At 44.2% G+C, this 24,206-nt stretch overlaps 1 protein-coding gene across 1 annotated transcript in view; it reads right to left on the bottom strand.

The window, feature by feature from the left end:
* Positions 1 to 974: 974 nt before the first annotated feature.
* The window catches only part of IFNGR1 (interferon gamma receptor 1), a 30,225-nt gene continuing 6,993 nt past the window's right edge, over positions 975 to 24,206 (bottom strand). The window contains exons 2-7 of the mRNA XM_038767510.1: positions 14,855 to 14,969; positions 13,624 to 13,796; positions 11,967 to 12,130; positions 10,141 to 10,315; positions 7,967 to 8,097; positions 975 to 4,351 (exon numbers count right to left, since the gene is read on the bottom strand). Of these exons, the coding sequence (XP_038623438.1) occupies positions 3,764 to 4,351; positions 7,967 to 8,097; positions 10,141 to 10,315; positions 11,967 to 12,130; positions 13,624 to 13,796; positions 14,855 to 14,969 (1,346 nt within the window). The 3' untranslated portion in view covers positions 975 to 3,763. The remainder of the gene's footprint in view (positions 4,352 to 7,966; positions 8,098 to 10,140; positions 10,316 to 11,966; positions 12,131 to 13,623; positions 13,797 to 14,854; positions 14,970 to 24,206) is intronic.

Here is a 24,206-nt window from a genome sequence, read left to right as displayed (position 1 = left end):
GGAGACCTGGGTTCTAGTACTGGTCATGTGACCTAGGACAAATCATTTAACTTCCGTGTGCCTCCGTTTCCTCATCTGTGAAATGGGAATAAAATATCTGTTCTCTGTCCACGGTGAGCCTTGTGAGGGGCAGCATGGCTCGGTGGAAAGAGCCCGGGCTTTGGAGTTAGAGGTCATGGGTTCAAACCCCGGCTCTGCCCATTGTCAGCTGTGTGACTTTGGGCAAGTCACTTAACTTCTCTGTGCCTCAGATACCTCATCTGTAAAATGGGGATGAAGACTGTAAGCCCCCCGTGGGACAACCTGATCACCTTGTAACCTCCCAGCGCTTAGAACAGTGCTTTGCACATAGTAAGTGCTTAACAAATGCCATCATCATCATCATCATCAAAATCCAGGAAGACTATGAGCTTGCTGTGGGCAGGGAAATGTGTCTGTTGTTGTACTGTACTCTACCAAGCACTTAGTACAGTGCTTTGCACACGATAAGAGCTCAAATACAATTGAATGACTGAATTCTGTCCAATATGATTATCTTCTATCTACCCCAGTGCTTGACATATAGTAAGCATTTAATGCCATCATCATTATTAGTTCTCTACTCTAAGCTCCTTAAGGACAGAGACTGTGTTTATTTTCTCTATTTCTCTCAGGTGCACACAGTAAGCACTCAAATATCACTGATTATTTTTATTCATTCAGTCGTATTTATTGAATGCTTACTGTGTGCAGAACACTGTGCTAAGTGCTTGGGAGAGTACAATATAGCAATAGGCTGACACATTTCCTGCCCACAAGGAGCTTATTGTTATTCTAGTTTACTCCATACCAGAGCCATGGTTTGGCCAGGGTCACACTCCCGACTATGGAAAGACATGAAGAGGTTTTGTTTTGGGTACAGAAGTAAGCACATTGATGAAAAGCAGCTTTAGATAATTATGCAATGGTGAGTCTAATAATGGGCCAGCACAAAATTTAAGCAGAACCATTTCATATTTTAATAAAAATCTTTCTCTACCCCAATCTCTAGAAACAAGCCACCCAGCTGTCTATTTATTCATATTTTATATATTTATTTACCTATTGCAGTAAAAAAAAAATCATCCAACTACACATGCCAATATAGCTTTACCTTTAAAAAAAACAATTTAAAAGTTTGGCATTTTCACGAATCTCTCATAACTTTCTTTGTTGACATAATCACTACAGAACTAGCTAAAGTTCACAATCCAATTCCTTTCCTGTAACTACTTTTTAAATTGGCTGACTAGCCACCAGTTACATATTTGTAAACATAGGTGGTACATAAGAGTAATAAAATTATTTAGACAAGGTTTCAGCAACTTGATTAGCTTCTCGGAAGTCATATTCAGCCCTCTATTCATTTCAACACGAGGGAACCACAGAACAAAACTATTTGAATAGAGACCCAGAGAGGGAGGAAATTTTATGATTGAAAAACTAAATTAGAGCAAGCATGTGTGACTCACAAAAAACCATAGTCTCTCGATATTCCCCACCCCTCACACCTGACCTGAAATGCCTGTTTTTCCCAGTCTTGGATCAGGAGATGGCAGAATGGGAAGTGTATAATGGGACTGGTCAAGAAAAAGGTCCCCTTTTAGGAGACCAAGAAGAAACTTTACGGAAACTCACGGTACCTCACATCATGAAGAAGTATTTAAAAACATCATCTCTCAGTTCTCCTTCATGACTTCCTTCTGAGGTCTAATCCCAGAGACTTTACACAAGTAATCTCTCCTTGAATCCAATGGCATAAGTTCCTTTCTACTATTAATCACTTTCCTCCAAGATAATGGAGCACATATGTGATATTGAATACAAGAGTCAGTATGAGCATCAGACACTGCTGAAACCTCCTTTTGGGGAATTTGCCAAATTTGGCTTAAGGGCTGGATGCTTTGGCACCTGGCCTCTTGTGGACTGCTGCTAAGGAGGACAGTCACCCTAACTAGACTGCAGAAGGGCGTTAAACCTGCTTGAGATGGCTGGAGGTGAATTGTGCAGTGGCAAAACTGTGAGCTCGTTGTAGGCATGGAATGCGTCTACTGTTGTACTGCACTCTCCCAAGCACTTAGTACAGAGCCCTGCACACAGTAAGCGCTCAATAAATATGACTGAATAAATGAATGTGTGAATGAATCTTGCTTGGGGCAGGGCAGAGCCCTGCTCAGGTTGAAATACAGGTGACACCAGCACCCTATCTGACACTTCTGGTGCCACTGGACAGCCCTGATTTCTGCTTCTGATTTCAATAAATACGATTGATTGATTGATTGATTGATTGATTGCTTCTTGGAATTCAAGGATGAGCAGCGGTACCACCACACACATCCTGAGTAACCCATCTGGAGCGTGGGGACTGCTGACTTGAAAAAAATGTTTTTAAAAAGTTGGGCACTTTTACAAATCTCTCATAACTTTATTTGTTGACAGAGTTTCTACTTAACCCGCTAGACCTTACAACCCAATGCCAGAGTCCAACGTGGTCATCTGTCACGTATGCGTGTTCCCAAGCCACTGAAGGCCTGAAGGTTGTGCAAGGAGACCCTCGCTGGTAGGGGCATGCGGTATCTTTTCCAGGCTCGTCTGACACCAGTCTGGCCTGCGTTAGGTCAGATCCTAAAGGCCAGGGTGAGATCACGTGAGGCTCTACTGGGGACTGAACACAAAATGATCCTTGAAGGCCCAGAACAGTGCTTTACTAGTAATGGGAACCCGCTAAACGCTGCAGCTAATTCAGTAAAAAACTTCCAACTCCTTATATACTACAGAGTATTTTAACATTACTTTGTATCTTTCTCCAGAGTCACTCAAAAGGAAAAAGAACATGAGGCGAGACACACAATCATTCTTTTAAAAAGGTAGTAATAGTCTCAGGTTTGCTATAAAAACTGGGACCCTACATCTCTCACCAGGCTATCACACACCCCTTTGATAATTATGAGTACTGACATATTTATGTACAAGTATTCCTAAATCATTTTTGGTATGATGGAAAAACTGACAAAGTTAAAAAACAACCTGGGTACAGTGATAAACAGTACTCACAGGACCACATACATTATAAACAAAGGAAAAAAAAACTAAGGAAATGAAATGAAATGAGAGTCGTTTGTACACTAGACTCTCCTCAACAGCTAAAACACTGATCAATGATATTTATTGAAAGTATAATACAACAGAGTTGGTAGCTATGTTCTCTACCCACAAGGCGTTCACATGACATCCAATGGGCCAAACTTATTACATTGATCACTGGCTGAATATTTTAAGTTCATACTGCAAACAGTCCTGAACAGTCCTTCAATCATAAGTCAAAAGCTGAAACTCCTCCATGTCATGTATCCCAAAATAGCAAAGGACAGCCCTCTTCCAGTAAACAAGTCAACTCTGTGTTGTCCAGCTTGCTAAAAATGATGACTCCAAAACCCAGGCTCTTTTCGCTACATCTTTTAAAAAAAAAAAAAGATTCAAAAATGAAAATTTTGGCTCAGCATACTGTTTCTTTTAAAAGGATAACCTGGACCTCAATTCTGAAAGTTCAAGAGGTCCTCATCTTCATTCCAAAAGATGTCTATGAATTCTACCTGCTAAGTCGGAAAGAATCACACAGGCTGGAGATACAAACGTATCCTGTTTTCTTAAGGTCCATCCAACTCTTTCCCACAGTGGCACCAAATAATGCGTGGAAGAACGGAGCACGGGGTCCCTTGTCTGCCTACGGATCAGAGCTCTGAAATCAGGCTGTTTGCAGCTCTTGGTTGTATGTTGACGAAGAGGCTGCCGACTCCTCTGAAGGTCTGTACCCAATCACAGACCCGGCACCATCATCTACGATCAGGTCAACGAGAACATGAGGCTTATCGTAACCAAAATTCACGTTAGTGTTCCGTAGCGGAAGAGGGTCTTGGACCGTCACTTCGGCCGCAGGCTCATACACAGTGATGCTGTCCAGCTCCGTGGAGCAACTTCCAGATCCGTGACTGGAAGGCTCTGAGTGTGAGGAGAGGCTGCAGTTAGATTGGAAATAGCTGTCTTTCCCCTTGGAGCTGGGATGGCTGTCTGAGCTCGTCTCTGTAGCACCCTCCTCGACGGCCGTCACTTCTGTCGGATTTGAAGTCTCTTGGGAAGGAGTGTCTTGCTCCGATTTCCCCACGCTGTCCTCAGCAGGAATGATTTCCACCTCGGTCACCGGGGTGAATGGCTCCTCCACGAGCTCCTTCACACTGTGTGGGGGTGCTGGCTGACACGTTAAGATGGAAACATACTTTGTTTCTGACTTAGTCTCCAGAATGCTCCGGGAATTAAAGTTTCTTACTATGGAGACCTAGAAGAAGGGAAAAAAACAACTCAGGGTAATTGAAAGTAATATAAAGTAATATAAAGTAATAATAATATAAAGTAATATAAAGTAATATAAGGCCTCCTCCAGGAGGCCTTCCCAGACTGAGCCCCTTCCTTCCTTTCCCCCTCGTCCCCCTCTCCATCCCCCCATCTTACCTCCTTCCCTTCCCCACAGCACCTGTATATATGTATATATGGTTGTACATATTTATTACTCTATTTATTTATTATTTATTTTACTTGTACATTTCTATCCTATTTATTTTATTTTGTTGGTATGTTTGGTTCTGTTCTCTGTCTCCCCCTTTTAGACTGTGAGCCCACTGTTGGGTAGGGACTGTCTCTATGTGTTGCCAATTTGTACTTCCCAAGCGCTTAGTACAGTGCTCTGCACATAGTAAGCGCTCAACAAATACGATTGATTGATTGATTGATATAATAAACCTTGATGGGACTCAAGCCTTCTGCCTTCAATTACACAAAAGTTTATAGGTTTGACCAATGGCAATATAATAAAAATAGGCAAATCAAACCCATGGTCAGATCATTATCTCACAATATCACAAAAAATGATACATAATCCCAGCTCTGCCACTATGTCTTCTATGGGACCTTGAGCGAGTCATTTAACTTCTGTGTGCCTCAGTTACCTCATCTGTAAAATGGGGATTAAGACTGTGAGCCCCATGTGGGACAGGGACTGTGTCCAATCTGATTAACCTGTATCTTCCCCAGTATTTAGTGCCATACCTGGCACAAAGTAAGCACTTAAATACCACACTTATTATTACTTTTATTATTTCCCATCCGGGTATTCCTTCCTAGGGCTTAGAACAGTGCTGTGCACACAGCAAGTGCTTAATAAATACTACGACTAATAGTTCAGAGCTGCCTTCAGGAAATTAAATTAACTTAGGGTCAACTAATTTTGATTCTGAGGTGAGGAAAACTAAATTGAGCAAAGAGCTTTTTTAAAAAATCATGGGACAAGGAAGAAGTAATAAAAAAACTACGACCTTTGCACGTCAATCAAGTTCTTACTGAAAAGATAAACACTTCCTTATCAGAAGACAGTGGGGCTCTTTATAGTTGAAAATGAGTCAGTTTATAATATGCCTGGATTTCGTGGGACTTTTGGATAACTATCCCTATTTCCAAAGCAATTTACATGACAAAATTTCAAGCTTTAGGCTTCAATTTGAATTCTAAATTCAGAGATGTTCCTGAGACAAGTTAAGATCAATAGTCACCCTAGTTGATGATGAGTTTTCTAAACTCCAGTTGTGATTTACTAGACAAGGAAATTAAAGCTCATATTTTAAAGGGCATACAGGTTCAAACACATGAGGCTGTGTGGGGCAAAGGTATCAGATACTAAAATGAAGTGAAAGCTTCTGAGAGTTTATATCACTCTTGTTCAGTTATACATCTACAGAGCTAAACTTTCACAGCCTTCAAGCTTTGGGAGAATTCAGATTGGGGATGACCTATGTTAAACTGTTCCGCTTTAAAGAGGACCAACTAAGGTTTGGGCTTGGAGCTCAAACATTAGGAGCACAAGGAAGTTCCAATGAGCTTTCACCATTTTAAGTCAAAGCTCCTCTTTCACCTTCCTTTCCTTCTCTGCGCTCATGTCACGGACAGAAAATACAAATAGGGACCCACAGCAAACTTATTCCGTCACTTTTTGAACCACTTTTACAGTCACCAATAGTAATAGCAGTGACCCTTATAAATGCTTACTATATGCCAGACACTGTGCTAGACAGAAGATGAGTGCCCCGAGCCTCGAAGTCTAAGAGGGAGGAACAACAGTTTTTTTTTTAAATCCCCATTTTTCAGATAAGGAACTTGAGCGCAAAGCAGTTAAGTGACTTGACCAAGGCCACGAAGCAGGCAAGCGGCAGGAGCCAGGTCTCCCGAATCGCAGGCTTGATCTCTTTCCATGTTATAAATGTGCGGGGTATTCTGAAATTCTTATAGAAGTCTTACAAATTGCTTTCAAAAACTGACCTGCGAACGTTCTTCTAGCTTGTAAGTCTTCAGTGGCTGTGCCTTCACTGAGGAAAGCAACAGCAGCGCGCCCTCCCTGTCCCCCCCCCACCCACGGAGCAGTCGGGGTGTCTCCCAGGAACGTGGACAAGCTATCGTCATCATCAATCATATTTATTGAGCGCTTACTATGTGCAGAGCACTGTACTAAGTGCTTGGGAAGTACAAATTGGCAACATATAGAGACAGTCCCTACCCAACAGTGGGCTCACAGTCTAAAAGGGGGAGACAGAGAACAAAACCAAACATACTAACAAAATAAAATAAATAGAATAGATAGGTACAAGTAAAATAAATAAATAAATAGCGTAACAAATATGTACAAACATATATACAGGTGCTGTGGGGAAGGGAAGGAGGTAAGATGGGGGGATGGAGGGGGGACGAGGGGGAGAGGAAGGAAGGGGCTCAGTCTGGGAAGGCCTCCTGGAGGAGGTGAGCTCTCAGTAGGGCCTCCTCACCACTGCGGAGACGCCATCCTGTCCGGCCTTTTACCAACCAGGATGCAGAGAGAAGCGCAGCTGCAGCGTGAGGCTTCCAACGAACCTCGGGAAGGCTTGCGGCTGCTGGAGCAGTTGCTGTGGCCACGGGGTGTGTGCGCTTTGGCTCCTGAGCACCAAAGAGCCTGAAATGCTTCGCCTTTAGCCAGAGCATCCAGCTGATTTCCAGGTTTATTTTGTGTGAATTTGTGTGAATTTGTCTTCCTCTTTTATACCGTTTTAGTGGTCCATTGCTCCATGGGTGTGTCTGTCTCCAGTCCGTCCACCCCGACACCACACTCTTAGATTGTGAGCCCCTTGAGGGCCAGGGATCGTGTCTAACACCCACCAGTATATTCTTTCCCTGCATGCAGTACAGTCCTCTGCACATGGTAGACACTTAAATATTAACATCACTACTTCACTGACAGGTGCCATGTCTTCCTCCTCACCATCCCACATCTCCACTGCTCCCCTTATCATTAAGCTAAGAGGACACAGGTGAATGTGTTCAGCCCAAGTCTCCTACTGAAAAAACCTGTGACATTCAAAGTGTTTGGAACCATGTGCTGCAGAATATGAACCTTAACTGGTGGAGACATGGTCCCTGCATGCCCAGTACATCACCTCCACACAGCCCGCTGTTGGGTAGGGACCGTCTCTATATGTTGCCAACTTGTACTTCCCAAGCGCTTAGTACAGTGCTCTGCACACAGTAAGTGCTCAATAAATATGATTGAATGAATGAATCCCTCCCATCCACAATCACCCCTCTTCAATATTGTGAAAGTTGAAAATGAGGGACCACAATTGAGAGTTTCCATAGGCCCGTTAGTTTAGCAGTCGATCATATTTACTGAGTGTTCACTGTGAGCAGAGCACTGTACTAAGCGCTTGGGAGAGTACAACATAACAATATATCATTCCCTGTCCATATCTTTTAGGCCATGGGGTCCATATATTTTCCATCCAGTAGGTTTTCCACTTCAAATATCACTAAAAATGAACCATAAATAAGTTACGAGTTTAACTCATTCAGTAATTAAAAAGAAATTTAAAAACGTTACCAGTGATTTGGGTAATCGGATATTTCCTCTCTGGCAGCTGCTGCTTCTCTTCCCCAATTGATAAGCAAAGACTATTATCAAAACAATTGAGACCAAAGCAGCTAGAGCAATGGGCAAAGTCACATGAGCATCTGTAAAGAAGAGAGTATATAGTAAAATGAAAACTGAGAAGACTGTGGAATATTTTATTTTCATTAATCATTTTCAGGTGTTTTCTACCACTCCAGTTTAAACCCTGAGGCATTTTCGGCTTTGAATATCTCTGCAGGATAAAGTCATTCAGATGGTGAGCACAGAATGTGACTGAAGTCAGAAAAGATCTGGAGCTTCCTGAAAATTCAGTCAATCAATAGAATCTATTGGGTATGTAAAGTCATTGTGGGCCGGGTATGTGTCTACCAACTCTGTTGTACTGTACTTTCCCAAGTGCTTAATACAGAACTCGGCACACAGTAAGTGCTCAATAAATATCACTGATTTACTCTGAGCAGAGCATTGTACTAAAGTGTCTGGGAAAGTATAGTAGAGTTAGTAGACACAATCCCTTCCTTCAAGGAGCTTAAAATCTAGTGAGGGAGACATATATTAAAAATGAATCCCAGGTAGGAGGAAGCAACGTAGTTTAAAGATACGCATGCAAGTGTTACTGGGGTGAAATGACAGGTGTGTGTGATCTGGGTTGCAGGGCGAGAAAGCTGAGTGCCTTGAAGTTGATGGCCAGGAGTTCCTGCTTGATGCCAAGAGAGATGGGCAACCTCTGTAATTTTTTTGAGGCGTGGGGAGATGTGCCTAGAGCGGTGTTTTAGAGAAAAGTGATCTGGGCAGCAGAATGTAGTATGGCCTGGTCAGGGGAAGAGGCTGGGTCGGGGAAGTCAGCAAAGAGGCTGCTGAAGTGGTTGAGGTGGGATACGACAGGTGCCTAGACCAGTGTGGTGGATGGAGAAGAAAGGGAGGATTCTGGCGATGTTGTGAAGAAAGAACCCATAAGATTTGGTGACTAACTGGATATTTGGGCTGAGGGAGAGAATGGAGTCAATATCAGCCTAAGCTGGGGCTTGAGAGATGGTGAGGATGGTGGGTGCTTTCAACAGTAAAGGGAAAGTTAGGGGAAGGAAAGGATTTGGGAGGAAAGATGAGGAGTTGAGATTCAGACATGTTGAGTTTTAGGTCCCGGAAGGACAGCCATGTAAAGAGTCCTGGAGGCAGGGGAGATATGAGACTGGTGAGAAGGAGACAGATCAGGGCTGGAGTTGTAGTTCTGGGACTCACTGGTGTAAAGGTGGTATTTAAAGCTGAGGGAGCAGATGGGTTTCTCAAGAGAGTGAATGTATGCGGAAAATATAAAGCGACCCAGAACTGAAGTCTTGAAGGATCCCCACAGCTCAGGTTAGGAGGCTGAGGAGAAGCCTGCAAAAGAGATCAAAAATGACTGGCCAGAAACAAAGGAGAACCAGGAGAGGACTGTGCCAGAGAAACCGTGGTTAGATAGTGTTTCCAAGAGAAGAGGGTTTTCACAATTGCCAAAAACCGCTAAGAGGTCGAGGAAGGTTAGAACAGAGTAGAGATTGATCAATTTAGCCAGGAAGAGGTGATTGGTGACCTTGGAAAGGACAGTTTCAGTGGAGTGGAAAGGACAGATGTCGATTGTAGAGGGTAAAAGGAAGGAGTTGGAAGAGAGAGGAAGGGGAGACAGTGGGTGTGAACAGCGCAGAGTAGTCTTACAGAAATGGATGGTACAGTGGAGTTGAGAGACAGTTCTTTTATGATAGGGACTTTTGGGCTTGTTAGAAAGAAGGGAAGAAGCCAACGGCGAGTGAATGGTTAGGATGGAAATTAGGAAGGGAAGCAGAGTGAGTCCAAGTGCTCTTATAAGGTGTGACGGGGTGGGATTGAAGGCTCAAGTTGAGGAAGTAGATTCTGAAAGCAGGCAGGAGACACCTCTTGAGAGATGGCTGGGCAGGATGAGAAAGTGGTTGAAGGGGGGCAGGAGAGAGCTGGAGAGGTGAGTGGAGAGTCTGGGGAGTTCACATTAAAATGGAAGTGTCTTTTTCAAAGTTTAAGTCAGTAACCTGAAGTGGTTGCTGAAGTAGAATTACACATTAGTTTCAATAAAACAAGCAGAGAAACTATGTTTCTGACAGGCTTTCGAGAGATAGGAAAGGAAATGTTTTTACCTGATGGGCTTTTGGGTGGAAGGTGAAGACAGTGCCTTTCTGTTTCTTCAGATTTAATTTCCCAATTTTCTGAGATTAGTTGAGCCCTAATACAGTACTCAGATTTTCCAGACAATATTTGAATGCTGGTGTTGCATTTATCAAAATCGCACTCAGTTTCATACTCTTCTTCAGACTGCAAGAAAAACAACAAATTTAAGAACCTTTTGAAAAATGCAAAAGAGCTTTTAAACTCTCTGTTATTTATAAGGACCAATAACTCCTAACAGTGCTAGTCCTAAGGATATGAAATCATGGGTGAACATTAACCAGAAATATTTATTTTGTAGGAACCCACAAAACTGCCCTCTAGTACCTCTGCTGTTAACTTGACAATGATTAAGCACTGATTAAGCACTAAGCTTTTAGACTGTGAGCCCACTGTTGGGTAGGGACTGTTTCTATATGTTGCCAATTTGTACTTCCCAAGCGCTTAGTACAGTGCTCTGCACATAGTAAGCGCTCAATAAATACGATTGATGATTAAGTCTTTCTCCTTGCCCATTAACCCACAGAGGAGAACCAGACAGTTGATACTTCGCTAGAAAAAGAAAGGTGCAGAGCAAAGTGTTTTTGTGAAAAGCCACTCCTGCTACTACCATTAAACAGCTTCCCCAGAACCTTGGAGTCCATTCTCTGGAAAACTTTCTAACCTCCCTTTTCATCCTATTGATCTTAAATCTGTTAAGTCAATGGCTCAGGACCCTTTTTGTAATAGAAACTACACTAACAATAACTGTGACCAAACTCAGGTTACTACAATAAGTACTTTTCAGCCTGATGGAAACTAAGTAGGCTTTTAAAATACATTTTAATTTTCTACTTAGTTATTCATATGAAAAGAAAACAAAAGTCCTTTATTAAAATTGACTAATAGTATGACTTCTTAAATTGTGAGTCCCCAAGGGGCAGGAACTGTGTCTATTTCAGGAGTAACTCTTCGGTTTTCCACCTCACCCTACTTTCCCTTGCAGCTCCTATTTTCACCCAAAACGTCCTCTCTTCTGCAAAATACACTCAATATCCTCTCATTATTCTCTACACCGCTGTGGCTTCCTTTCTGCTATACTGCACAAATACCCTGAAAGTTTGTACCTACCCCAGTGCTTAGTACAGTGCCTGGCTCATAATAAGCTCTCAACAAATGCCACTAAAAAAAAAAATGGGGGGGGGGTGGCCCTGTTTCCTTGGGAGGCTTTTTCATTTTCTATGTGCCCTGATGATCACTAATATTTTACCTCCACCCTGCAGATGTCTCAGGCTGCAGAAGCCATGGCAGGTTAATAACTCAGGGTGAGGTCTTGCCTGCTCTATTCCTCCCCCTTCTAGACTGTGAGCCCACTGTTGGGTAGGGACCGTCTCTATATGTTGCCAACTTGTACTTCCCAAGCGCTTAGTACAGTGCTCTGCACACAGTAAGAGCTCAATAAATACGATTGATTGATGTAAACCCGTTGTGGTCAGGGAATATGTCTCTTTATTGTTGTACTGTACTCTCCCAAGCGCGTAGAACAGTGTTCTGTACACAGTAAGTACTCAATAAATACAACTGAATGAATGAACTGATGGGTTTGAAGTCTTGGGGGGACTCCTAGGACATATAGTCTAAGACTTAGGGCTGCCCACAATCCCAATATGGAGACCCTGAACTAGGAAGCCTGCTACACTGTGCTTTAGGCAGATTTTGAGGCTCTTGCGTACCCTAAACAGGCCACCAAAATCCCATGGTCCAATCACTGTGAGTGCTCCAAAGGTACAAATTCTGAACAATTTGAAAACATACATACCTCATCTCCATCTACACTACAATAAACCATGCAAGTAATATCATCATACACGTCGAACAAAGAGATTTTCTTCGATCCATCAGCAAAAATTGGAGGGTAGAATATGTCAACAATGATTTTATCATCTTTGGTTGTGACATCTAGTTTGAACTGTCCAATTTTTCCTGAAATATAAGCATCATTAATATTATATGTAACATTTGTGCAAGATTATGAATAAAGGTCTTAGTACAGTGCTAAGCGCCTAGTACAGTGCTCTGCACACAGTAAGTGCTCAATAAATACAATTGAATGAATGAGCTTTAGAATTATAGGGTGGAAAACCCCTGGAAAAGTTATCTAGCCCTTTCTCAAGACTGGAAGTATAAAGTTCAGCAACTGTGCGGTAAACTCTCCACTATATCCAATATAGTGTGGGTCCAAATTTGAGAACCACAATTGTTTCTATCTCCTGCTTCCGCTATAATAAATATGGTGTTTATTGCTTACCGTATGATGGGACAGACACAAGGCTTGTGATCTGTCACAGTCACCGTCCCACATGGGGCTCACAGTATATCTCATTACTATATTACACAGGAGGAAACTGAAACCCAGAGCGTTTGTCACTTGCTCACTTGGGTAGAGCAAATTTTGAAAGGACTCAGAAGAACCACAAAGTGGGTTGGAAGAGTTAAACACTAAAACTTGTGAAGAAAGGCTTAAATGAAGCTTGTTGTGGGCAAGGAACATGTCTGTCAACTCTGTGGTACTGTACACTCCCAAGTACTTAGTGCAGTACTCTGTACACAAGTGCTCAGTGAATACCACTGATGATGATGATGAACTGCAATTATTTTAGCCAAAAGAAGAAAGCTGATTATAGCTCTCACACAGAGGGTAAATGTATATGTAGATGTTCACGATTCCCATAAGAACTAAGTGAGAGAACAGACTTGAGCTGCAGCTTCAGAGGAAGCATTTTCTGACCATGAAGGAAGGGTACACACAGGAATGGATTTTCAGGAGAAGTTATGGAATCTTCTCTTCTATAGAATGTTTAAAATGGGAGATATTTTTTTCCTGAAATGGCTTAAATATGATTTCATCAATAAACTATCACTATAATTTTCCCTAGAGGAGGCAGAAAGACTAGACTATCATGAACCCTTTCCAACCTACCAAGCACAGAGATTTATGTGGTCTTTAGGAACATAAGCAAAGTAATGCCCTTAAATTGTAAGCTCGTGTGAGTGGGGAACGTGCCTACCAATTCTGTTACGTTGTACTCTCCCAAGTGCTTAGTACAGTGCTTGGCACACAGAAAGCACTCAATACATACCGTTGATCTATTGAAAAAAAATTACAAATGATTACATTGTTTCAAATCAATAGTAATAATAATTGTGGAATTTGTTAAACCAAGTACTGCACTAAATGGTGAGGTAGACACAAGATAATCAGGTCGCACATGGGGTTCGCATTCTAAGTAGGAGAGAGAAGAAGCACTGAATCCCCATTTTGCAGATGAGGAAACTGAGGCACAGAGAAGTTAAATGATTTGCCCAAGGTCACACAGCAGACAAGTGGCAGAGTCACTATTAGAATGCAGGTCTTTTGACTCCCAGGCCTGTGGTCGTTCAGCCTTAAGAATGCTTATAAATGTCATGTGGCTCACCATTTCTTTTCAGGACAAAATCTTTGGATTTTGCATAATCAGATTCTTTTCCTCCAATGGAAGCCTTAACTCTAGCCCAGTGCGATATCTCCGAGTCCATGATATCAGTGAGAATGTAACAAGAATGAGCAGAAATTCCACTGCAGTTGCGGACTTTCATCCAATTTTCATTGCTGTAAAAGAAAAAGAAGGATACTAGGGCAACTTTCATAAAACCACGCCTATCACGGAAGACACCGTTAATGTCAGGTGGGACTTGGAAAAATTTGGAAAATGCATGGTGCACAACCAAAAAGAAATCCTGCGTAACCTTAAACACAAATCACATCCACATGCTCCAAAACACCTTTCGCCAACTCCTTAACCCCCGAAATTAATCTGGAAGTTTGTTCCCCAAGCAGCACCACAAGTTGAATGACCAGAGCATTAAAGATTCAATCCTTGTCAACAGAGATGAACTACAAAGAAAAATCTCAAAATCCTGATTCAGTTACTGACAATTCAGAACATTTCTTTTTTTAAAAAAAAACACAAGCCTATAAACACCGAGACTTTAGAATGCATCCTATAAAATATCATTACTTCCTTCCAGTCTAGAATCTTCAGTGAAATGTGCCAGTATTATGATTACTTAAAACGTACACAGCACATTTCAGCTAGTCCTCAGACCTCTCAGGAGAGAAATGGCTTAGCCAGCTGATTTCCTTCCTGCTGTTCGGACCCAGTCGGTACACTATGGTTGACTCATATTTCGCTTCCAGTAAGCAAAACAATGACACTAGAAGGTACTCGGAAATGGTGTGGAATTGCGGAGTGTGAAATAAATGGGGAAGCTCAGATTGTAAGCTCACTATGGGCAGGGGATGTGCCTACCAATTCTGTTACACTGCACTCCCCCAAATGCTTAATACAGTGCTCTACACATAGTAAGTGCTCAATAAATGCCACTGATGGACTGACTGAAGCAAAAATAAATTCCACACTCCTCTCCATGTTGATCAGGAGGCATGGAGCAGGCAAATAACTTTTCCAGAAGTCCCAACCCAGTTTAGGGGCATGGAGGTCTTAAGAAAAAAAAGCCAACAGAGCCAGGGACCTTATCTTCTCTGTGGCTGTCCTGTTTCCCAATCCTGGGTCTGTGCCACCGCTCATGATTCTGGTCTTTCTACATCATTTACTCCTTGCTTACACAGCCATTGCCACAGTTGACCAAAAACCAACTGGCACTTACTTATAGTTCAAGATCTCCACGGTGAAAAGAGGGAGCCCAGACACATTCGGGAAGTCCCAGGACACCAAAGGATTCCAATTATAGGATTCGATTTTCACGTTGACTGGCATGGGCACTGCAAGAGATGAGGGCATTTTAATAGAGCCACTGAGAATAAACCAACACTTCCTTAAGAGATGTTGCGAAACTTGGTGCATATTTTGTAAGTCACTGAGGAGTTCCTTTATTAAGAGGATAAACAACACCCAAAAACATTCAAACTGCTGATTTGTTTTTACTGTGCTATACACGGAACGTAGGCCTGAGAAGACTTGGGCTGCAGGGGTGGGGCCTGGGGGCTGCAACTGCCAGGAGAGGGGCTGCATCACCCCCACAAATGCCCGGGGGCAGGGGCTACAGTAGCCTCCATGCCATGTGCCATGTGCACTGATCCCAGCCCCCCGGGGCACTGGGGAAGAGGTCGACCAGCCCCATGGGTGCCACGTCTTCATGGGGGCATGAAGAGTGCCCGTTCTCTGGCCTGGCTGTCCAAGGAGACGCTTCCCAACGGTGGCTGAGCTTCAGGCTGAGGGTAACAACACAGCAGGAGGAGGTGTTGCAATTCAGTGGAAAGAGACCGGGCTGTGGAGTCAGAGGTCATGGGTTCAAATCCCAGCTCCGCCAATTGTCAGCTGTGTGACTCTGGACAAGTCACTTAACTTCTCTGGGCCCCATCCTGTAAAACGGGGATTAAGACTGAGAGCCCCCGTGGGACAACCTGATCACCCTGTAACCTCCCCAGTGCTTAGAACAGTGCTTTGCACATAGTAAGCGCTTAATAAATGCCATCATCATCAATTCACTGGGTCCCTCCGCCTACTGATTACAGAGGGAGGAACCAGCCCCTCTGGAGAGTGAGGGTACTGTGGAATCGCCAGTCTAGAACAAAATCAATCGATCGTATTTGAGCGCTTACTGTGTGCAGAGCACTGTACTAAGCGCTTGGGAAGTACAAGTTGGCAACATATGGGGACAGTCCCTACCCAACAGTGGGCTCACAGTCTAGAAGGGGGAGACATGATAGACAAACATCCTTCAGAGATTTCAGGGCTGAGAACCTGCCTGAAGGAATCGATTCCAATCGAAGAGACGGTCCCAAGCATCTTGTTCCCTTCACCACCCTTCCCACCCCTCTTCCCTTTCATCTTCTCCTCCTTCCACTTTGGCCCTACTCTCCGTTCACTTCTGCACTCATAAATCAAAAGGACAAGCCTGTCCACATGACAGTCTTACATTCTACTGCATGCCTGGTGCAATGCATGTAACATCACAGCATCAAAGGAGGAGCTGATAAATTTTGCCCTGCCTCAGGGACATGGCTATTGCCTGTAGCAGCCCCAAAACCAGCTTCTATATGGATGATAGACCATTCTGCCCAGGTTTGGCCATTGAGGAGTGGGATTTATTAAATGCATTACTTGTCCCCATGCAATAAGTGAACTAACAGAGTCCTGCACAAGCCAGAAATTGTCCCACCTCAGGCTCAAGCACAAGTGGAGTCCCAGATTGCAATATCCTAATCTGATCCTGAACTCCCACCTTGTCCCCCACAGTTCTTGCTCCATTTCCCTCCTCTCATTCAACTCCCATATTCAGTCCACTTGTCAGGCTTTAGTCCCTCTATTAGATCCTTAAGACAGATTCAGCCCCTCTCAGCTGACTGTCTCTGAACAATCTCTTGGATACCCAAGGGGAAGGGGAAGGAGAGGAGGAAGAGGGAGAAGGAAGACAGGACCAGACAGATCCAGTATGGGGTGGGAGTGGTACTCATTTCACAACTTACATATAAGTTGCTCAGAACAAAGGGAAGAGCCACAGGGGCTCCCTTTCCAGGGTTAAGGCAAAACATTCAGAGCAGACTTGATAAAATATTAGAAAACTCAGATGGAATGTTCTTACAATGAAAGGCAACAACTGTGTCAGCAGAATCCGTTGAGATTCACCTGTTAACCACAAAGGCTCACAACATGCGAGGTGTTAAAAAAAAAAAGGTATCATTCGTTAACTTGTGGTTTAGCTGCTAATTCTATGTTTTAAAAAAGTCTAGTTTCAATTATCAGAAGAGGGAAACTAGTTTCATAACAACAAAATAGATAAAGGCTTAGGCTTTACGAGAGCGTTTAACAAGTTCAATACAATCAGTGATAGTAGCCTCAAGTCCTCCCAAGCAGGGGCGACCAAGTCTTGAAGCAAAGAACCACAAACCAATGATGGTCTGGAAGTGCAGATCAAAGGGAATTCCTTTAATTGGATGGGTGGGCAAGCAGTGGGGGTTGGCCAAGTGGTGGTGGTGAGCAGTGAGGAAGAGAATATGGGGGCCGGGCGCTGCTGCCCACCCCACTCAAGCCCGCTGCCATACGTCAAGGGGACTGGAGTAGCAGCAAACCGTGGTGGCGACGGAGGAGAAATAACAGAGCACGTTTGGGCGGAGCCGCAAGGATACAAGTGGGCCAGGAACCAAGGTTTGGCGGCGTTGCTCAAAATGATCAGTCTGCAAAAACCAATGGGGCAAGTTCCAACAACCAAGACTGGTGAGGAAAAACTAGCTGCGGCCCAGAACCATTCGCCAGATGCTTGTGCTCTCTTTTCTCCTGTCAGGCTAATTTTGGTTCATAGTAAGCATTTAAATAATTGTCAATATTATTCTCATTGTTTCCTTTTCCTCATTTTTTTATAGTATCTAAGAACTTACTACGTGTTAAACATTGTTCTAAGCGCCGGGTAAATGCAAGTTAATCAGGTTGGACATAGCCCTCTTCCATGTAGGGCTCACAGTCTATGCAGAAGGAAGAACAGGTATTTGACCCCCATTTTACAGGAGATGGAACTGAGGCACAGAGAAGTTAAGTGACTTGCCCAAGCTCACACTGCGACCAACTGGTACAGCCAGGATTAGAACGCAGGCCCTCTGATTCCCAGGCACATACCATGCTGCTTCTCAATCTTTTCCTTCTCTACTCAGTAATTCCTAAGTCTTCCACTCTCTCCAGCTCTTTTTGTTTCTTCTAGATTGTAACCTACTTGTGGGCAGGAGTGAATCTACCAACTCTGCTATATTGTGATCTCCCCTGTGCTTAGTACAGTGCATACAGTAAGCGTGCAATAAATAGGAATGAATGCTCTGCACCCAGTAAGTGTTCAATAAATACAATTGATTCCTTCTCCCCACACTCCTTATTCGCTTCAACTATGTTTCTATGGGTGTGAGTCTATGTTTCTGCATTTGCAGTTGCTGCAGTGTGTGTGTGTGTGTGTGTGGGGGGGGGGGGAGAGAGAGAGAGAGAGAGAGAGAGAGAGAGAGACACACACACACACACACACACACACCGTCTGTTTCCTTACAATTTCAAGAGGCCACCCCTTGGAAAATATCAGCTGCTAGTCAACAGCATGTAAAAATAATCAGTCTCAAGACAGAGGGGAGGAAATAAAGTTCCAGCTGCAGCAACTTATTTTTTCCAAGATCAAAAGAATAAGTGACTATAAATGGGTCAATTCAAAAGTCAGGCACAATGTAACCTATGGAAACTGCAGGGCACTCCCCAGGGCTTTCTGAACTGGTCAAGGCCCTTACAACTGGCCTGCCTTTCTGACGTCTTTTATCTTAATTCTGTTTCTGTAGCTTTGCTTAAAACTCCTCCCCCGGCCTCTGCTTGAGGCTGATTTCCTTCAGCTTCTCCTTCTTTCCCGTCTGCAGGGCAAAGTTGGCAGAGCTTCATTGAGCCTCTTTTCTGTTTCCAATTATGTTTTTAGCCTGTGCACTGAAACTAAGTGATGCTTCCCTCTCTATCTTGCACTCCCTCAATCTTTCACACTCTACTCCAAATCTCACTCCGGAGATTCCAAGATTCTTCAGAAAATCCCTTTTGGGGAAGAAAGGTGGAAGAGAGAAAAGGAAGACAGATTAGGCAAACTCCCCCGCTAGACTGTAAGATCATTGCGGGCAAGGAATGTGTCTCTTTATTGTTACACTGTACGTTCCCAAACACTTAGTACAGTGCTCTGCACACAGTAAGTGCTCAATAAATATGACTGTATGAATGAATGAGTAAAGGTGGATAATTAATGGAGGAAAGAAAGACAAATCGGAAGAGAAATAATTACAAATACTGCGATGATGACCACATTGCAACTGACAGTTTGCAGGTTGAACACATCAAAGAAATGAACAGAAACGAACTTACGAGGAAAGCCTCAGTTTAATCAATCATATTTACTGAGCACTTTCTGTGTGCAGAACACTGTACTAAGCGCTTGGGAGAGTACAATATAACGGAGTTGATAGGCATGTTCCTTGCCCACAACGAGCTTACAGGTTAGGGTGGGAGAGAGACCCACTTTATCCGTAAAATAAATTACGGATAATGTACATAAATGCTGTGGGACTGAGGATGGGGTGAATAAAGGGTACGAAAACAAGGGCAAGGGTGATGTGGGTGGGAGTAGGGGAAATGAGGGCTCAGTCTGAGAAGGCCTTTTGGAAATGTCATTTTAATAAGGCTTTGAAGGTTGTGAGAGTGGTGGGAGTCAGGGAGTTCCAGGCTAGAGGGAGGATGGTGAGATAGACTAGATCGAGGTACGGTGAGTAGGTTAGTGTTAGAGGAGTGAAGTGAGCGTACTGGTTGTAATAGAAAATCAGGGAGGTAAGATAGGAAGGGGAGAGCTGATTGAGTGCTTCCGATCCAACGGTATGGAGTTTGTGTTCGATAGGTTAGGTAGAGGATAGGCAACCCCGGAGGTTCTTGAGGAGTGGGAAAACATGGCCTGAACAGTTTTTTTAGAAAAATGATCCGGGCAGCAGAAGGAAACATGGACTGGAGTGGGGAGAGACAAGGAGGCACGGAGGTGAGCAAGGAGGCTGACGCAATAGTCAAGGCAGGATAGGATAAGTACTTGGATCAGCACAGTAGCAGTTTGGATGGAGAGGAGAGAGCAGATTTTAGCAATGTTGTGAAGGCTAACCCGACAGGATTTGGTGGCAGATTGAATATGTGGGTTGAGTGAGAGAGATGAGTCGGCCAAGGATGGGGACTGTGAGACAGGGAGAATGATGGTGCTGTCTACTGTGACAGGATAGACAAAGGGAGGGCAGGGTTTGAGTGAGGTTCATTCATTCATTCATTCAATCATATTTATTGAGCGCTTACTGTGTGCAGAGCACTGTACTAAGCGCTTGGGAAGTACAAGTTGGCAACATATAGAGACGGTCCCTACCCAACAGTGGGCTCACAGTCTAGAAGGGGGAGACAGAGAACAAAACAAAACATATTAACAAAATAAAATAATTAGAATAAATATGTACAAATAGAATAAATAAATGAGATGATGAGGAGTTCTGTTTCAGACATGCTCCGAACCAGGTACTGGCAGGACACCCAAGGAGAGATGTCCTGAAGGCAGGAGGAAAGATATTAATGTCTGTCTTCCCCTCTAGACTGTAAGCGTGCTGTTGGAAGGGAATGTGTCTACCAATTCTACTGTATTGTACTCTCCCAAGGGCTTAGAACAGTGCTCTACACACGGTAAGTACTCAGTAAATATCATTGATGATTGATGACTGCAGAGGAGAAAGATCTAGGCTGGAGATGTAGACTTGGGAATCACCTGCATAGAAATGGTAGTTGAAGCTCTGGGAGAAAAGAAGGGGAGCCAAAACTAAGACTTGAGGAACTCTCACTGTTAGGGGGTGGGGAGGCAGAAGAAGAGCCTACAAAAGGGACAGCGAATGAGTGGCCCTTCTAAATACCCACTCATTTGGGGAGCTCGTCCTCTCCCATGGCCTCCACATTTCCCCTTGCCTTCAGTACATCTCTACTTGGATGCCTCACTGACAGCACAAGCTCAAAACTGAACTTCTCACCTTTCTTCTGAAACCCTCTCCCTTCCCGCTTCACCTTCTCATCACTGTGACCGCACCACCCTTCCTTGTCTCATAAAACCCACAGACTGAACATTATCCTCGACTCCTCTCTCCCTTTCAACTTTCGTATTCAGTCAGTCATCAGCATCCGGCCCCTTCCCCTCCATCCAAACTGCCACTCCGATGGTCTAAGTACTGGCCATAGCCTGTCTCGGCCATTGCCTCGGCCTCCTCAATGATCTCCTTCCCCTAGCCTCACCCCTCCCCACTCCACAGTTCATTCTGTTACCTAGATCAATTTTCTAAAACCTCATTCTGTGCACACCTCTTCACTCCTCAGTACACTCCAATGATTGCCTGGCCCTCTCTGCATCAAGTAGAAACTCCTGACCACCGACTTTAAGGCTGTCACCTCTTTCCCTTCAGCTCATCTCACTTGTCTCCCACTGCAACCCATCCACCCACCCACTTCCCTCCTCTAATGCCAAACTATTCACTGTACCTCACTCTCATTTATCTTGCCATTGCCCTCTTGCTCCTGCCCTCCCACCTGCCTGGAAGGTCCTTCTTGTCACACCACTCTCCCCAACTATTAAAATCACACCTCCTCCAGCAAGCCTTCCCTAACGAATCCATCACCTCAACTTGTTTCCTCACCTCCTGCATCCCTTACGCACTTGAGCCCTCACCCCATAAACATATCATTTAAGTCTCCCATGCTAGACTGTAATAGCTTTGATTACAATATCATTATTGTTGAATGAATTATTGATAATAATAATAATGGTATTTGTTAAAACACTTACTTTGTGTCACAGCGCTGGGGTAGACAAAGTTTTTAAGATTGACACAGTCCCTGCCCCGCAAGGGGCTCACAGACCCAGTGCTTAGTACAGTGCCTGGCGCATAGTAAGTACTTAACAAATACCATAATTATTATTACTAAGTAGGAGGAACAGTAGGATCATGTCTACTGACTCTGTTGTACTCTCCAATGTGCTTAGTACAGTTCTCTGCACACAAGTGCTCAATAAATATGATTGCTTGATTAACTCAAACATCTCCTAAAACCTCACCTCCTCTGTCATGCCTTCCTTGACCTACAAGAATAAGGGTGGCAATTTTTCCTGAATCCTATTTATACAACAATGGAAGTCCTGAGACCCTCTCAATTTACCACGCCACTAAACATCCTGTGTGCCTTTGCTTGCATACAGTGTCAATATTTATTCAACTTGTTTATGTCCTTAATTAAGAATACTCATCCACGTGTTGCTTCAGAATCACTACAATCTGCCACCTCGATAAAAGTGGCAAGAAGTTAAAGAAAGAGGAATAGTGCCAGCGGTGACTCCTGATCGTTGGCCATACCATGGCTGGAGGGTGCACTACAAGGCAAAATGGTTGCAAGTATCCGCCAACTCGAATCTACGCAAAACACCAGACAGCAATGGGCAAGAACTATTCTTGCTGAACTCACATTGACTGATTTCTAAGCAGCAGTCCCAAGGGTAGGAAAAACACTTTTGGTGATTTTTTTTTTTATGAACAAAAACATCAGAGCAAAGTGAAAGGCTCAGAGTTGAGGAATGGAAGAGTAGAATGGGAAAGTCCTTGGTGACCTCATTCGCTCCCACTGTTTCAACCATCATCTCTACGCTGATGACACCCAAATCTACATCTCTGCCCCTGCTCTCTCTCCCTCCCTCCAGGCTCGCATCTCCTCCTGCCTTCAGGACATCTCCATCTCGATGTCTGCCCGCCACCTAAAACTCAACATATCCAAGACTGAACTCCGTATCTTCCCTCCCAAACCCTGCCCTCTCCCTGACTTTCCCATCACTGTTGATGGCACTACCATCCTTCCCGTTTCACCAGCCCGCAACCATGGTGTCATCCTCGACTCCGCTTTCTAGTTCGCCCCTCACATCCAAGCCGTCACCAAAACCCACGGGTCTCACCTCCGCAACACTGCCAAGCTCTGCCCTTTCCTCTCCATCCAAACCGCTACCCTGCTCATTCAAGCTCTCATCCTATCCCGTCTGGATTACTGTATCAGCCTCCTCTCCGATCTCCCATCCTCCTGTCTCTCCCCACTTCAATATATACCTCACGCCGCTGCCCGGATCGTCTTTGTCCAGAAACGCTCTGGGCATGTTACTCCCCTCCTCAAAAATCTCCAGTGGCTACCAATCAATCTGCGCATCAGGCAGAAACTCCTCACCCTGGGCTTCAAGGCTGTCCATCCCCTCGCCCCCTCCTACCTCACCTCCCTTCTCTCCTTCTCCAGCCCAGCCCGCACCCTCCGCTCCTCCACCGCTAATCTCCTCACTGTACCTCGTTCTCGCCTGTCCCGCCGTCGACCCCCGGCCCACGTCATCCCCCGGGCCTGGAATGCCCTCCCTCTGCCCACCCGCCAAGCTAGCTCTCTTCCTCCCTTCAAAGGCCCTACTGAGAGCTCACCTCCTCCAGGAGGCCTTCCCAGACTGAGCCCCCTCCTTCCTCTCCCCCTCCTTGCCCTCTCCATCCCCCCGCCTTACCTCCTTCCCCTCCCCACAGCACCTGTATATATGTTTGTACGTATTTATTACTCTATTTATTTTACTTGCACATAGTCTATTTATTTTATTTTGTTAATATGTTTTTTTTTGTTTTCTGTCTCCCCTTCTAGACTGTGAGCCCACTGTTGCGTAGGGACCGTCTCTATATGTTGCCAACTTGTACTTCCCAAGCTCTTAGTACAGTGCTCTGCACACAGTAAGCGCCCAATAAATACGACTGAATGAATGAATGAGTGAAAGTCCCAATCCTGACGAGACTGAATTCAGTCAGTCAACAGCATTTTTGTGCAAAGCATTGTATTACATGCTTGGGAGAGTACAATATAACAATATAACAGTGATTATGTCTTTGTCAACCTCAGGATTCTAAGCGTGCTATCAACCACTATGAGACACCAAAACATAAATCAAACAGGGTCACTGTATTTCTCACAACTGTCATCTCCCCCCGACGTTGACTGTGAGCCCCATGCGGGGGATAGGGCCTGTGTCCGTCCTGATTAACTTCTACCTACCCCAGCGCTTAAAACAGTGTTTGACACATAGTAAGCGCTTAACAGATACCATTAAAAGATTTGATTTACAGAAAGTTAATCCTTAACGACGGCAAATTTCCAGGAAATCTCTACCACCGGGAGGAAAGCCTAAGCCAAGTGACCCGTTACACCTCACAACCACGCGAGTTCAGGACCCCGAATTTCCATCAGCTATCAGAGAAATCCTTACTCCACGGAGGACAGAGAAATCTTCCACAGCTAACTGAATATTCAGAACTTTCAAGGGATGGGAGTGCGGCCGATCTGTCCCAGAAGCCAGGGGGCTGGACTGCGTATTTATTTACCAATCAATCAATCAATCGTATTTATTGAGCACTGTGTGCACAGCACTGTAC

The sequence above is a fragment of the Tachyglossus aculeatus genome, chromosome 2, assembly GCF_015852505.1.
Source record: "Tachyglossus aculeatus isolate mTacAcu1 chromosome 2, mTacAcu1.pri, whole genome shotgun sequence".
NCBI lineage: Eukaryota > Metazoa > Chordata > Mammalia > Monotremata > Tachyglossidae > Tachyglossus > Tachyglossus aculeatus.
Note: the sequence above shows the minus strand (reverse complement) of the source record. Positions and strands in the feature narration are given on the sequence as shown.